General features: G+C 39.2%; 1 protein-coding gene across 6 annotated transcripts in view; it reads right to left on the reverse strand.

The window, feature by feature from the left end:
* Window positions 1-13,385, reverse strand: part of PCTP (phosphatidylcholine transfer protein) — a 165,001-nt gene that overhangs the window by 94,786 nt on the left and 56,830 nt on the right. For all 6 annotated transcript variants that reach the window (XM_082861499.1, XM_082861502.1, XM_082861498.1 and 3 more), the window contains exon 4: window positions 7,236-7,353. In XM_082861499.1, the coding sequence (XP_082717625.1) occupies window positions 7,236-7,353 (118 nt within the window). The remainder of the gene's footprint in view (window positions 1-7,235; window positions 7,354-13,385) is intronic.

The following is a 13,385-nucleotide window of genomic DNA, read 5'->3' on the forward strand; positions in this document are numbered from 1 at the left end:
AAGAGACAGAGAAAGGACCCAAGAAAATATATGAAAAGATTACAGTCAAAAACTTCCCTAACATGGGAAAGGAAATAGCCACCAAAGTCCAGGAAGCACAGAGTCCCAGGCAGGATAAGCCCAAGGAAAAACATGTCGAGACACATAGTAATCAAATTGACAAAAATTAAAGACAAAGAAAAATTGTTGAAAGCACCAAGGGAAAAATGACAAATAACATACAAGGGAACACCCATAAGGTTAACAGCTGATTTCTCAGCAGAAACTCTACAAGCCAGAAGAGAGTGGCATGATATATTTAAAGTGATGAAAAGGAGGAACCTACAACCAAGATTACTCTACCCAGCAAGGATCACATTCACATGTGATGGAGAAATCAAAAGCTTTACAAACACGTGAAAGCTAAGAGAATTCAGCACCACCAAACAAGCTCTACAACAAATGCTAAAGGAACTTCTCTAAGAGGGAAATGCAAGAGAAGAAAAGGACCTACAAAAACAAACCAATAACAATTAAGAAAATGGTAATAGGAACATACATATCGATAATTACCTTAAACGTGAATGGATTAAATGCTCCAATCAGAAGACACAGGCTTGCTGAATGGATACAAAAACAAGACCTATATATATGCTGTCTATAAGAGACCCACTTCAGACCTTGGGACACATACAGACAGAAAGTGAGGGGATGGAAAAAGATATTCCATGCAAATGGAAATCAAAAGAAAGCTGGAATAGCAATACTCATATCAGATAAAATAGACTTTAAAATAAAGAATGTTACAAGAGACAAGGAAGGACATTACATAATGATCAACGGATCAATCTAAAAGAAGACACAACAATTATAAATATATATGCACCCAACATAGGAGCACCTCAATACATAAGGCAACTGCTAACAGCTATAAAAGAGGATATCAACAGTAACACAATAATAGTGGGGGACTTTAACACCTCACTTAAACCAATGGACAGATCATCCAAACAGAAAATTAATAAGGAAAAAAACACAAGCTTTAAATGACACAATAGACCAGATAGATTTAACTGGTATTTATAGGATATTCCATACAAAAACAGAAGATTACACTTTCTTCTCAAGTGCACACGGAACATTTTCCAGGATAGATCACATCTTGGGTCACAAATCAAGCCTCAGTAAATGTAAGAAATTGAAATCATATCAAGCATCTTTTCGGACCACAACACTATGAGATTAGAAATCAATTACAGGGAAAAAAACATAAAAAAACACAAACACATGGAGGTTAAACAATACGCTACTAAATAACCAAGAGATCACCGAGGAAATCAAAAAGGAAATCAAAAAATATCTGGAAACAAATTACAAGAACAAAGCGATGATCCAAAACCTATGGGATGCAGCAAAAGCAGTTCTAAGAGGGAAGTTTCTAGCAATGCAAGCCTACCACAGGAAACAAGAAAAATCTCAAATAAACAATCTAACTTTACACCTAAAGGAACTTGAGAAAGAAGAACAAACAAAACCCAAAGTTAGCAGAAGGAAAGAAATCATAAAGATCAGAGCAGAAATAAATGAAATAGAAACAAAGAAAACAATAGTAAAGATCAATAAAACTAAAAGCTGGTTCTTTGAGAAGATACACAAAATTGATAAACCATTAGCCAGACTCATCAGGAAAAAGAGGGAGAGGACTCAAATCAATAAAATTAGAAATGAAAAAGGAGCAGTTACAACAGACACCGCAGAAATACAAAGCATCCTAAGAGACTACTACAAGCAACTCTATGCCAATAAAATGGACAACCTGGAAGAAATGGACAAATTCTTAGAAAGTTATAACCTTCCAAGACTGAACCAGGAAGAAATAGAAAATGTGAACAGACCAAACACAAGTAATGATAATGATATTGAAACTGTGATTAAAAATCTTGCAACAAACAAAAGTCCAGGACCAGATGGCTTCACAGGCAAATTCTATCAAATATTTAGAAAAGAGATAACACCTATCCTTCTCAAACTCTTACAAAATATAACAGAGGGAGGAACACTCCCACACTCATTCTAGGAGGCCACTATCACTCTGATACCAAAACCAGACAAATATATGCAAAAAGAGAAAATTACACACCAATATCACTGATGAACATAGATGCAAAAATCCTCAACAAAATTCTAGCAAACAGAATCCAACAACACATTCAAAGGATCACACACCATGGTCAAGTGGGATTTATCCCAGGGATGCAAGGATTCTTCAATATATGCAAATCAATCAATGTGATACACCATATTAACAAACTGAAGAATAAAAACCATATGATCATCTCAATAGATGCAGAAAAAGTTTTTGACAAACTTCAATGCCCATTTATGATCAAAACTCTCCAGAAAGTGGGCAAAGAGCAAGCTTAGCTCAACATAATAAACGCCGTATACGACAAAACCCACAGCAAACATCATTTTCAATGGTGAAAAACTGAAAGCATTTCCTCTAAGATCAGGAACAAGACAAGGATGTCCACTCTCACCACTATGATTCAAGATAGTTTTGGAAGTCTTAGCCACAGCAATCAGAGAAGAAAAAGAAATAAAACGAATCCAAATCGGAAAAGAAGTAAAACTGTCACTGTTTGCAGATGACATGATACGATATGTAGAGAATCCTAAAGATGCCACCAGAAAACTACAAGAGCTAATCAATGAATTTGGTAAAGTTGCAGGATACAAAATTAATGCACAGAAGTCTCTTGCATTCCTATACACTAATGATGAAAAATCTGAAAGAGAAATTAAGGAAATACTCCCATTTATCATTGCAACAAAAAGAATAAAATACCTAGGAATAACCTACCTAGGGAGACAAAAGACCTGTATGCAGAAAACTACAAGACACTGATGAAAGAAGTTAAAGATAATACAAACAGATGGAGAGATATACCATGTTCTTGGATTGGAAGAATCAATATTGTGAAAATGACTATACTACTCAAAGCAATCTACAGATTCAGTGCAATCCCTATCAAATTACCAATGGCATTTTTTACAAAACTAGAACAAAAAGTCTTAAAATTTGTATGGAGAGACAAAAGACCATGAACAGCCAAAGCAGTCTTGAGGGAAAAAAACGGAGGTGGAGGAATCAGACTCCCTGACTTCAGACTACACTACAAAGCTACAGTCATCAAGATAATATGGTACTGGCACAAAAACAGAAATACAGATCAATGGAACAGTATAGAAAGCCCAGAAATAAACCCATGCACCTATAGTCACCTAATCTATGACAAAGAAGGCAAGGATATAAAATGGAGAAAAGACAGTCTCTTCAATAGGTGGTGCTGGGAAAACTGGACAGCTACATGTAAAAGAATGAAATTAGAACATTCTTTAACACCATACACAAAAGTAAACTCAAAATGGATTAGAGACATAAATGTAAGACCGGACGCTATAAAACTCTTAGAGGAAAACATAGGAAGAACACTCTTTGACATAAATCACAGCAAGATCTTTTTTGATCCACCTCCTAGAGTAATGGGAATAAAAACAAAAATAAACAAATGGGTCCTAATGAAACTTAAAAGCTTTTGCACAGCAAAGGAAACTACAAATAAGACGAAAAGACAACCCTCAGAATGGGAGAAAATATTTGCAAATGAAGTAATGGACATAGGATTAACCTCCAAAATATATAAACAGCTCATGCAGCTAAATATTAGAAAAACAAACAACCCAATCAAAAAAATGGGAAGAAGACCTAAATAGACATTTCTCCAAAGAAGACATACAGATGGCCAAGAAGCACATGAAAAGCTGCTCAACATCACTAATTATTAGAGAAATGCAAATCAAAACTACAATGAGGTATCACCTCACACCAGTTAGAATGGGCATCATCAGAAAATCTACAAACAACAAATGCTGGAGAGGGTGTGGAGAAAAGGGAATCCTCTTGCACTATTGGTGGGACTGTAAATTGATACAGCCACTATGGAGAACAGCATGGAGGTTCCTTAAAAAACTAAAAATAGAATTACCATATGACCCAACAATCCCACTACTGTGCATATACCCAGAGAAAACCATAATTCAAAAAGACACAAGCACCCCAATGTTCACTGCAGCACTATTTACAATAGCCAGGTCATGGAAGCAACCTAAATGCCCATTGACAGGCGAATGGATACAGAAGATGTGGTACATATATACAATGGAATATTACTCAGCCATAAAAAGGAACGAAATTGGGTCATTTGTAGAGACGTGGATGGATCTAGAGACTGTCATACAGAGTGAAGTAAGTCAGAAAGAGAAAAACAAATATCGTATGTTAATGCATATATGTGGAACCTAGAAAAATAGTACAGATGAACTGGTTTGCAGGGCAGAAATAGAGACACAGATGGAGAGAACAAATGTGTGGGCTCCAAGGGGGGAAACTGGTGGGGGGGGGGTGGTGTGATGAATTGGGAGATTGGGATTGACATGTATACACTAATATGTATAAAATGGATAAGTAGTAAGGACCTGCTGTATAAAAAAATAAATAAAATAAAATTCAAAAATTCAGAAGAAATTAAAAAAAACAAGAAGCTTTGATATGATGATCCTGTAGGGATGCTAAACCACTCACTCATAAGGAACAGAATTCTAGAAAAAGTCAGGTTTACTGCCACTGAAAGTCTGCTGCCCAGGGGCAGAGTCTAGTAGATATAAAAACAGAGTAAAAATAAAAGAACCCAGCAAAAATTGTTCATCATATAGCACAAACAATACTCTCAAAAAAATGCAGTGAAATAAAATTCGGCATTAAAAAATAAATTTTCAGGTTTAAAAATCAGGGAAACCGGGCTTCCCTGGTGGTGCAGTGGTTGAGAGTCCGCCTGCCGATGCAGGGGACACGGGTTCGTGCCCTGGTCTGGGAAGATCCCACATGCCACGGAGCGGCTGGGCCCGTGAGCCATGGCCGCTGAGCCTGCGCGTCCGGAGCCTGTGCTCCGCAACAGGAGAGGCTGCAACAGTGAGAGGCTCGCGTACTGCAAAAAAAACAAAAAACAAAAAACAAAATCAGGGAAACCACCAGATGTCACTAGAGTAGCAAATGTTTTACTGTTGTGTCCTTACGCACACCCCCCTTTAGATTTCTTGACATATTACAGGTGTCCTGGGACTGAGCGACCTAGTCTTGTGTGTTCAATTGGGAAACAAAGTTTCCAGAGAGGGCAGTGTCCTTTCTAAACAGCTAGAAAGTTGCTTAACTGTGCTAATCCTAACTTTCTTTCCTCTCTCCTATGTTGCTTTATACCACAGCTATAGGGACCAAATCTCCTTAATATCCACCATGCATATAGTGCATATAGCATCAGCTCTTGTAGGGAGATAGCAAAGGAATACTATGAAGTGCGCAGCCTCTGTCTGCAAGCTGTGCAGGAAGCTTCTAACTAACTGTTTAGAGAAGGCGCTACACCAAGGCTGCTGAAGAACCAAGAGAGTCCCTTGAGGAGATACTAACTGTGGCAATGTGTTAATTAATTTAGCTTTTGAAAAAATGAAATCTATTAGAAGCAGACCATGGGGTAAAGAGCTTGCCAGCCCACTGGTACAGGAGGCTGAAGATGCCCTTGAAAGGAAGGGAAGGAGCAGACATCTGTTGCTTTGCCTGCTCAGCTTTGGCTCTCCTCTTCTTGGACCAGCATCTCATTCTCCTTTTTCTCCTTCACTATGCGGTTTAAGCAGAACTGACTCGGCGTTAATTATAGGGGTGGGATATTGAGCCAGACATGGCCAAGGTGATTAGTTTAGGGAAGGCATGTGTGGCCAGAGTCTTGGCTTGCCACTCTAGCAAGTTTAGGCCAAAAAGTGCAGTTTACAGAAGATCTAGGAGGACCACAGTTAGGTTAGAACCTCAGGATGGCTCCAGAGGAGCCAAACTACTGCTGTCTCTGGTCTGTACTCCATAGTGTGGACTGCTGATGCCAAGTACCACACATCAGACGCTCTGCCAATGTCTACAGCACACGACTGAACAATGTCTGCTAGAGAGATGGACAGAGAACTTGTGGCTTCTCCCTTGAATAAGTGGCATCACAATTTCCCCTAGATAGGAAGGCTATTTGATAGCACTAAGTGACCCACAGCCATGATAAATGTCCCCAGGAAGTAAGTATATGATCCATATTGAGGCTGTGAGAGCCAACCCTGGGACTCTGGCTGCATCAGTAGGAAAGTTCCTATTCCTCTGGGGTTATGTACATGGTTAGAATGTAAGCCTGCAACCCCTGGTGGCAACTTTGCCATGACATAAGAATCTGCTGAGAATGAGATCAACACAGAAGAAAACACAGTCAAGCTGGAGATATAAAGTATTGGATGTAGCTGACCTGGAAGCCAGATACCTATGCACTTTTCAATTCCATGAACAACAACAACAAAAAAAAAAAAAACGCTTTCTCCTTTTCTTACACTGGCATTTGTTAGTGCTTGGTTACTTGCAACTAAGATTCCTGACCACAGCAATCTTAGTATGTCAGGGTTTCTGTGTCCCTGGACGAGCTGCTGCGTATCTACCCCGCTGTGACTGGGATGGCAGAGTCCACTCCCCATTCTAAGTGGCAGGAAGAGCCCCTATCTAATGCTTCTCATAACTCTCCATCACTTCTAGTGAAAATCTAAGACGTGTAGCGAGGTGGCCAGCCTAGGCCCTTGGGGCTCTGGACCCTCCTCCCACCCTAGTTCCAGATTCTGCTACCCCAGCAACTCAATAGCACCCAACTTCTCACAATTTTTTAATATTTCATGTTGTTTCATGCCTTCCTCACTTTACTCATGCTATTCCTAGACCTCAAATGCCCTTTAACCACTCACCCCCTCACCCTCTCACCTCTTCACATATAGGTATTCTTGCCATTTATAAAACTCTGATTCAACCTCTAAAACAAATCTTGGGTACCACCTCCTCCAAGAAGCTTTCCATGACCACCTAGGTTTATGAGATGACAACGAACTTATAATAAGAACAAAGCAGCCCTCAGAGCAAATTGGAGAGTGACTCTAATAGTATGCAAGGAGCAAATCCTAAGATTAGCAAAGTCACATTTTAACCTAGAACTTTAAGACATATATGCCAAAATTAAAAATGAAACATAGTATAGTAAAAATTAAACCTTTTGCTTACTGCTGGCTAGAATAAATAACATTAGATTCTACTTTCTAACTGGTTTTGTTAAATTGTAAGTGTCACTCACCTTTAACATATTGGTCCCACTGTTTTCTATAGTCTAAGTCCATATAGACATCTGCAAGTAGATCCGGTGAGCAATCCTCCAGAAAGCCAAAGACCTTATACTCATACACTCCAGTCTGCTATAAAAACAGAACAGATAGAAACAACCTATTGATTCTCAGGTTGAGATTACACAGCATATGAAAAACAGCTGTTCATGCAGCACCATTATTGAGCACCTCCTCTTGGTCTTAGTGAAACAACAGTGAAAAAGCAGATGAGGAACCTGCTCTCATGGGTCTTATATTTGGCCTTAGGCATTGGAGGTGGTGACAGCTATATGCTATCCAGGTAATTTAAGTAGGATAAAAGAGGGTTATGTGATAAATGGTGTCTAGTTTTGGTGGGCTGGTGGTGCGTCCTATATCATCGGGTGTTCAGGAAATGTCTCTATGAGGGATTTATCAGAACGGTTTCTTCTAAATATTAGAAGGATCCAGCCATGGGAAGATGAGGAAAGCCCACTTCTGGTTGGGAGGGGGCCCGATGGTTTGCCTTACTCACAGAACAGAAAGTCAGGCGGTCCAGAGAACTGTGATGGGGGAGAGTGGTAAGGGCTGAGGTCAGAGAGGTAGTAGAGGCCATGCCCAAAGGGCTTTATAAACCAGGGTAAAGGGGTGGAAATATTTTTATAACTGCTCTAGAAAACCAACAAATAATTTTAAATATGGGAATGACTTTAAATAGGGGATGACTTTTAAAAGATGATTCTTGCTTCTTGGTAGAAAACAGATCATAAGGGAGCAAGGAGATGGGTTAGAACAGCGGTCCCCAACTTTTTTGGCACTAGGGACCGGTATCGTGGAAGACAATTTTTCCACGGACCAGGGTGGAGGATGGTTTCAGGATGATTCAAGTGCATTACATTTATTGTGTACTTTATTTCTATTATTATTACATTGCAATATTTAATGAAATAATTACATAATTCACCCTAATGCAGAATCAGTGAGAGCCATGAGCTTGTTTTCACTTGCCATTCACTGATAGGGTTTTGAAATGAGTCTGCAAGCAATTGATTTATTTTGGTCTCTGTGTAGTCAAACCTCTCTGCTAATGATAATCTGCATTTGCAGCCACTCCCCAGCGCTAGCATCACGGCCTCAGCTCCACCTCAGATCATCAGGCATTAGATTCTCATGAGAAGCACGCAACCTAGATCCCTCATGTGAGCAATGCACAGTAGGGTTTGCGCTCCTATGGGATTCTAACGCCACTGCTGATCTGACAGAAGGTGGAGCTCAGGCGGTAATGCGAGCGATGGGGAGTGGCTGTAAATACAGACGAAGCTTCGCTCGCTCACATGCCACTCACCTCCTGCTGTGCAGTGCGGTTCCTAACAGGCCACAGACCAGCACCAGTCCCTGGCCTGGGGATTGGGGACCTCTGAGTTAGAAGACCAGTGCAATGGTCCAGAAAAGAGATGATGGTGATTAGACGGGAAGGTAACAACAGTGATGGGGAGAAGTCAGTGATTTAGGGACACATTTTGGAAGTAATGTCAACAGGAATTGCTGACAGACTGGCCGTGGGGACAGAGAAAACAAAGAGTTGAGGATAATTCTTATAACACTTGCTTAAACAACCAGGTAGATGGGAGATCCATTTTCTAAGACAGAGAAAACTTGCAGAGGAGGTGATCTGTGGGCTGCAGGGTAACCAAGAGTTCTACCTTGAGCAAGTTGAGTTTGAGAGGCTTATTAAACATCCATGTAGGGGTATCATATAGGTAGCTAGCATTCAGGGTTCAGACTACTGTTTTAGATATCCATGGGGCGTAATGAAACCCAACACATTGTTTTACCAATTCCAAGACAGAATTTTTCTATAAGTGACCTTTTTTTAAGTTTTTATTGAATTTATAACAATGCTGCTTCTGTTTTATGTTTTGGGGTTTTCGCCACAAGGTATGTGGGATCTTAGCTCCCCAACCAGGGACTGAACCCTCACCCACTGCATTGGAAGGCGAAGTCTTAACCACCGGACTGACAGGGAAGTCCCTATAAAAGACTTGTGTATAAAAGAATGAAAAGGGGGCAACACACCAGCCTCAAATCATACTAGTCCCTTTTATTCAGTAAAAGACCATATCTAGATTCCTAAGTACAAGAGATTTTCCTTGTTTTCATGTTAAGCCATATTCTGTGAGGGTTCTGGGCGTGTTGGTGACACTACACGCTTCACTCTCCGTACAATGGCAGCTAACAATTCCTGAACCTCACCTTGTCTAAAGGCTCTATTGTTAAAATTAAATCAATGCCTCTTACCAATTAAATCAATGCCTCTTAATTTCAGTGCAAAAGCAAACAAACAAACAAAAATGAAGCTTTTATATGTATTCATATTTCCACGTGCTAACGCAATCTGATTGGCTAATCAAACATGAATGAACCCATCTTCTTAAACACCGTTCCAGGGACTTACCTGAGGTCAAGGGGTAAACATGGGAAATCTTTCTAGAGATCCTGAGGCTTCAATTGTCTCCTGACTCAGGTGGCATAACCCAGGGATAAGCATAACCCAGTTTAGGAATCTCAGATGTATATGAAAGTACCTGGCAGGATATGGAAGGTAAAATTGAAACTGAATTCATAAGGATGTTTCAGTTCCAAAAGTATGTGGCTTTATACCAAGGGTTTCCAACCAGCAAATGACAAACTGGTAGGTCTGACCTCCTTATATGCTGTACCATGGATGCCCCATAGGAAAGGCAGGACTCAAGAGAAACATCTCCTTCCCTTCCTGTCCCCTCCCCTCAAGTTCACAGATGGAAAGATAGTGAGGGATTGTACACACCACACATCTACACCCACACACATTTTAATGTCTTAGGAGAGGGACAATTTGCTTCTGTTCAGGAGTACCGGGTCCCCATTTTCTACACATACTAAGCAAAAGGGATAATTATGTATAGAGATAATTAATGATCTCTCCAACTCCACATGAGTTACCTTTGGTTATCTGGATGAATTAAGACAGTTTTCTAGAACTGGTTCCCATCCCTCTGAATATAGTTTCAGCCCTAGTAACCTCAGTCTTGTACATATCACAGAAAAGAAAAACAGAAAGCTCTCTAGGAAGAGAAAAATAGAAAGATGGGATTAACCTGAATACAAAAGAATGAACTATTGGGACAACTTCCTTTAAACACTTCCTTCGTGGCAGAACTGAGAAATGCCAGAACTCCAGAGGAAAAAGTGCTTTGTGACACCTTTTCTAGTCTATCAATAAAAGGTTCTTTTCAGGCTCTGAGCAACCCCACCCAAATTCTTGGATCAAAGCACTTTTTCACCCCTTATTTCTTTCAAAAGAGGGTCTCAGCAAACATACTCACATTTTCATTATATCTTTTACAAAATAAAGTGAATTTTTTATAATTATAGAAATAATTCATATTCATTAAGGAAAATGAGAAAATGCCAAAAATAATAAAGAAAATTAAAATGACGTGAAATTCCATAATCCACAAGTACCCATTGGTAATATTTGACACGTTTTTTGAGTAAATAAATACTTCTACATGTTATAAAATGGGAGTAAGATGGATAAACAACTTGTATTCCTATTTTTAACTATATTAATTTGAAACTATGGAGCAATAACAACTAATTTAATTATTCTTGTAAGTTATTTCTGTTTCCATATATTTTCACAATTATGAGCATTGCTGGAAAAATGATTCTGTATGGACAAACTTGGTTCATAATTCTAACATTTTCACAAGGAAAGCAAATTCTTCCTTAGAGATAAATTTTAGGGTAAAGGACATTAACATTTTAATGCTCTTTTTACTTTTTCTAAACTTTAAGAAAAATTTTTACCTATTTATACTCTCACCAGTAGCAAAGAAGCATCTTCTCAGGATTAGGTACCATTGTTTGTACAAACAATTTAATAGAAAAAGGACATAAACCTTAGTTTTATTTGGGCAATGTTTCTAGTATTGCCCACATAAAACTTCAGTATTTAGTGTCTTTCAAATTAGAGATATAATTCCTGTACAACATTTGTTGCAGATATGTTTCCAAACATACTAACATTTCAATAAATGACTCCAAACAAGTTTACTGAAGAGGTTCTTGGCTTTTCCTGAAGGTCCTCCAGAAAATCACTTCTAAGAAAGGCTCATTTTTTTTTATCTAAAGTAAAACACACTGCATGATTTTCTAATGCTCCCTTTACAGGATATTTAATTTCCTATACTTGACATGGTAAAGGAATTATTCAATGGTAGAGAATCAGTCAATATCATATGTAGAATATAATTCCCAGAAGAAACAGAAGATTCATTATAGCATATACTCTCTTTCTTACTAAGAGAACCCCTATGGCCATGTGCACAGCTAAAAACTTTCCTGGTCTCCTATACACGTAGAGGTTAATAGCCATAAGACACCTCCCTCTTGTTTTGAATATGTATATGATTCTGGAGCTGCTATTTTGTGACCAAAAGACAACAAACATGAGAAAGCAGAGTGAAAATATTCAGAGTTTTATTAACGTCGTTGATCAGCTAAACCAATGCCAGCAACTGCTGACCTCTGAACTACTTGTTAGGTGAGAAAAACCCCTCTTTGCTTAAGTCATTGTTAATCCAGTTTTCTGTTACTTGCAGCTAAAAGCAATCCTAATTATTACAAGTAGTTCTTACTGAGAATTGTACTTGAGTTCTGTCATCCCAGAAAACAGTAGAGGTTAAGAAAATCTCCCACTCTTTGGGTTCCAGAAAACAGCTTATCACAAAAGAACCACCTTTCCCCTCATGACTTAGATGAGACTCACATACATGCCCCTTGTTTACCTGTCACAAGGCCAGACATAGAGCCTCTAAATTCCCTTTCATTGCCCTGTAAATGATTAGCTAAACTGCTTATTCCACTGATCAATTGGAACAAAATACTTGTTAACCAAGCTAGTTAAGCACCTCTCCTTCCTCCAGACCCTAAACTTTGACCCAGCCTCAGCCTGAGTCAGCATCCAGCACCTCCTGAGAACGGACTGGCCTCAGGGTAAGATATTCTCTGTTCTCTTCTCCAGTGAGGCCACCTTCATCTCACTTGCCCATACATGGCTTCTAGCCTTGCTGACTTCTCTCTATAAAAGAAAGACCTTTCTGCCTCACTTCTGAGATACTCGTGGATCTTATGGTCAAAGTATTCTCCCTACTGCAATAACCCCCAACCCTAAGTCCAGGTTTGTTTTTTCTTTAACATTATTTTAAGTAGAAAAGTAGACTGACAAAACATTACAAGCAAATATGACTACGTGTAAAACATTAAAATAGTACAGAAATACATAAGCATTACTAAAATGAATTGTCAAGGAATAGAAGAGATAATGGACACTATTAATGGACATTAACTTGAAGCATATTTAATTTTGCACAGATATCTGAAACTTCACACACACTATCATAGAAAGTTCCACCTCCTTCCACTATGTAACTCAGAAAAAATTTATGGACCCACTATGTTCTTGGCCCTGAGAAAACAATCAGGCACAGTCTTATACTTGGTTTTTCAGCTTGGAATGTATTTCCTTTGGTGATCTGTCAGCAGTCACTGCAACAATCATGTATTATGCATTTGAAGTCTTCCAATCACTCGGACCTGCTGTAAGTTCTTTCAATAACACTAGCATTTGTTTCTCTAAACACAGTGCAGTTTTCAGTTTTATATTCATTATGTCATATAATCTCAACATAGCCCTGTGGTATCAATAAGGGCATTGGTGTCATCTCCACCTTTACATGAGGAAATGAAGCTCAAAAACGCTACATTAGTTGCCTGAGTCCTACAGTTAACACTTGGGAAAGCCAGAAAGAGGGTGACACCAGCCCCTTCTTCATCCCACAAAGTCTTCTAATTTAGCTCTATTCTCTCTGCACATCTGCTCCAAGCCACTGTTCCAAATGACAAGCTAATAATTTCAGTAAAGACAACACAAGCTCTTAGAGCTGGAAGAGGCCTTAGACCCTTATGGAAAAGGTGACAGTGACTCATCAAGAGTCAACTGATGACTCTTGGTGGCAAAGCGTGGATGGGAAACTGTCCCTTCCAGTCCCCAAGCCAGTGTTCCTGCACCAGACCACCCAGGCTGGACCTTCCACTGA

Source organism: Leucopleurus acutus (assembly GCF_964270905.1).
Source record: "Leucopleurus acutus genome assembly, chromosome: 19".
NCBI classification, from domain to species: Eukaryota; Metazoa; Chordata; class Mammalia; order Artiodactyla; family Delphinidae; genus Leucopleurus; species Leucopleurus acutus.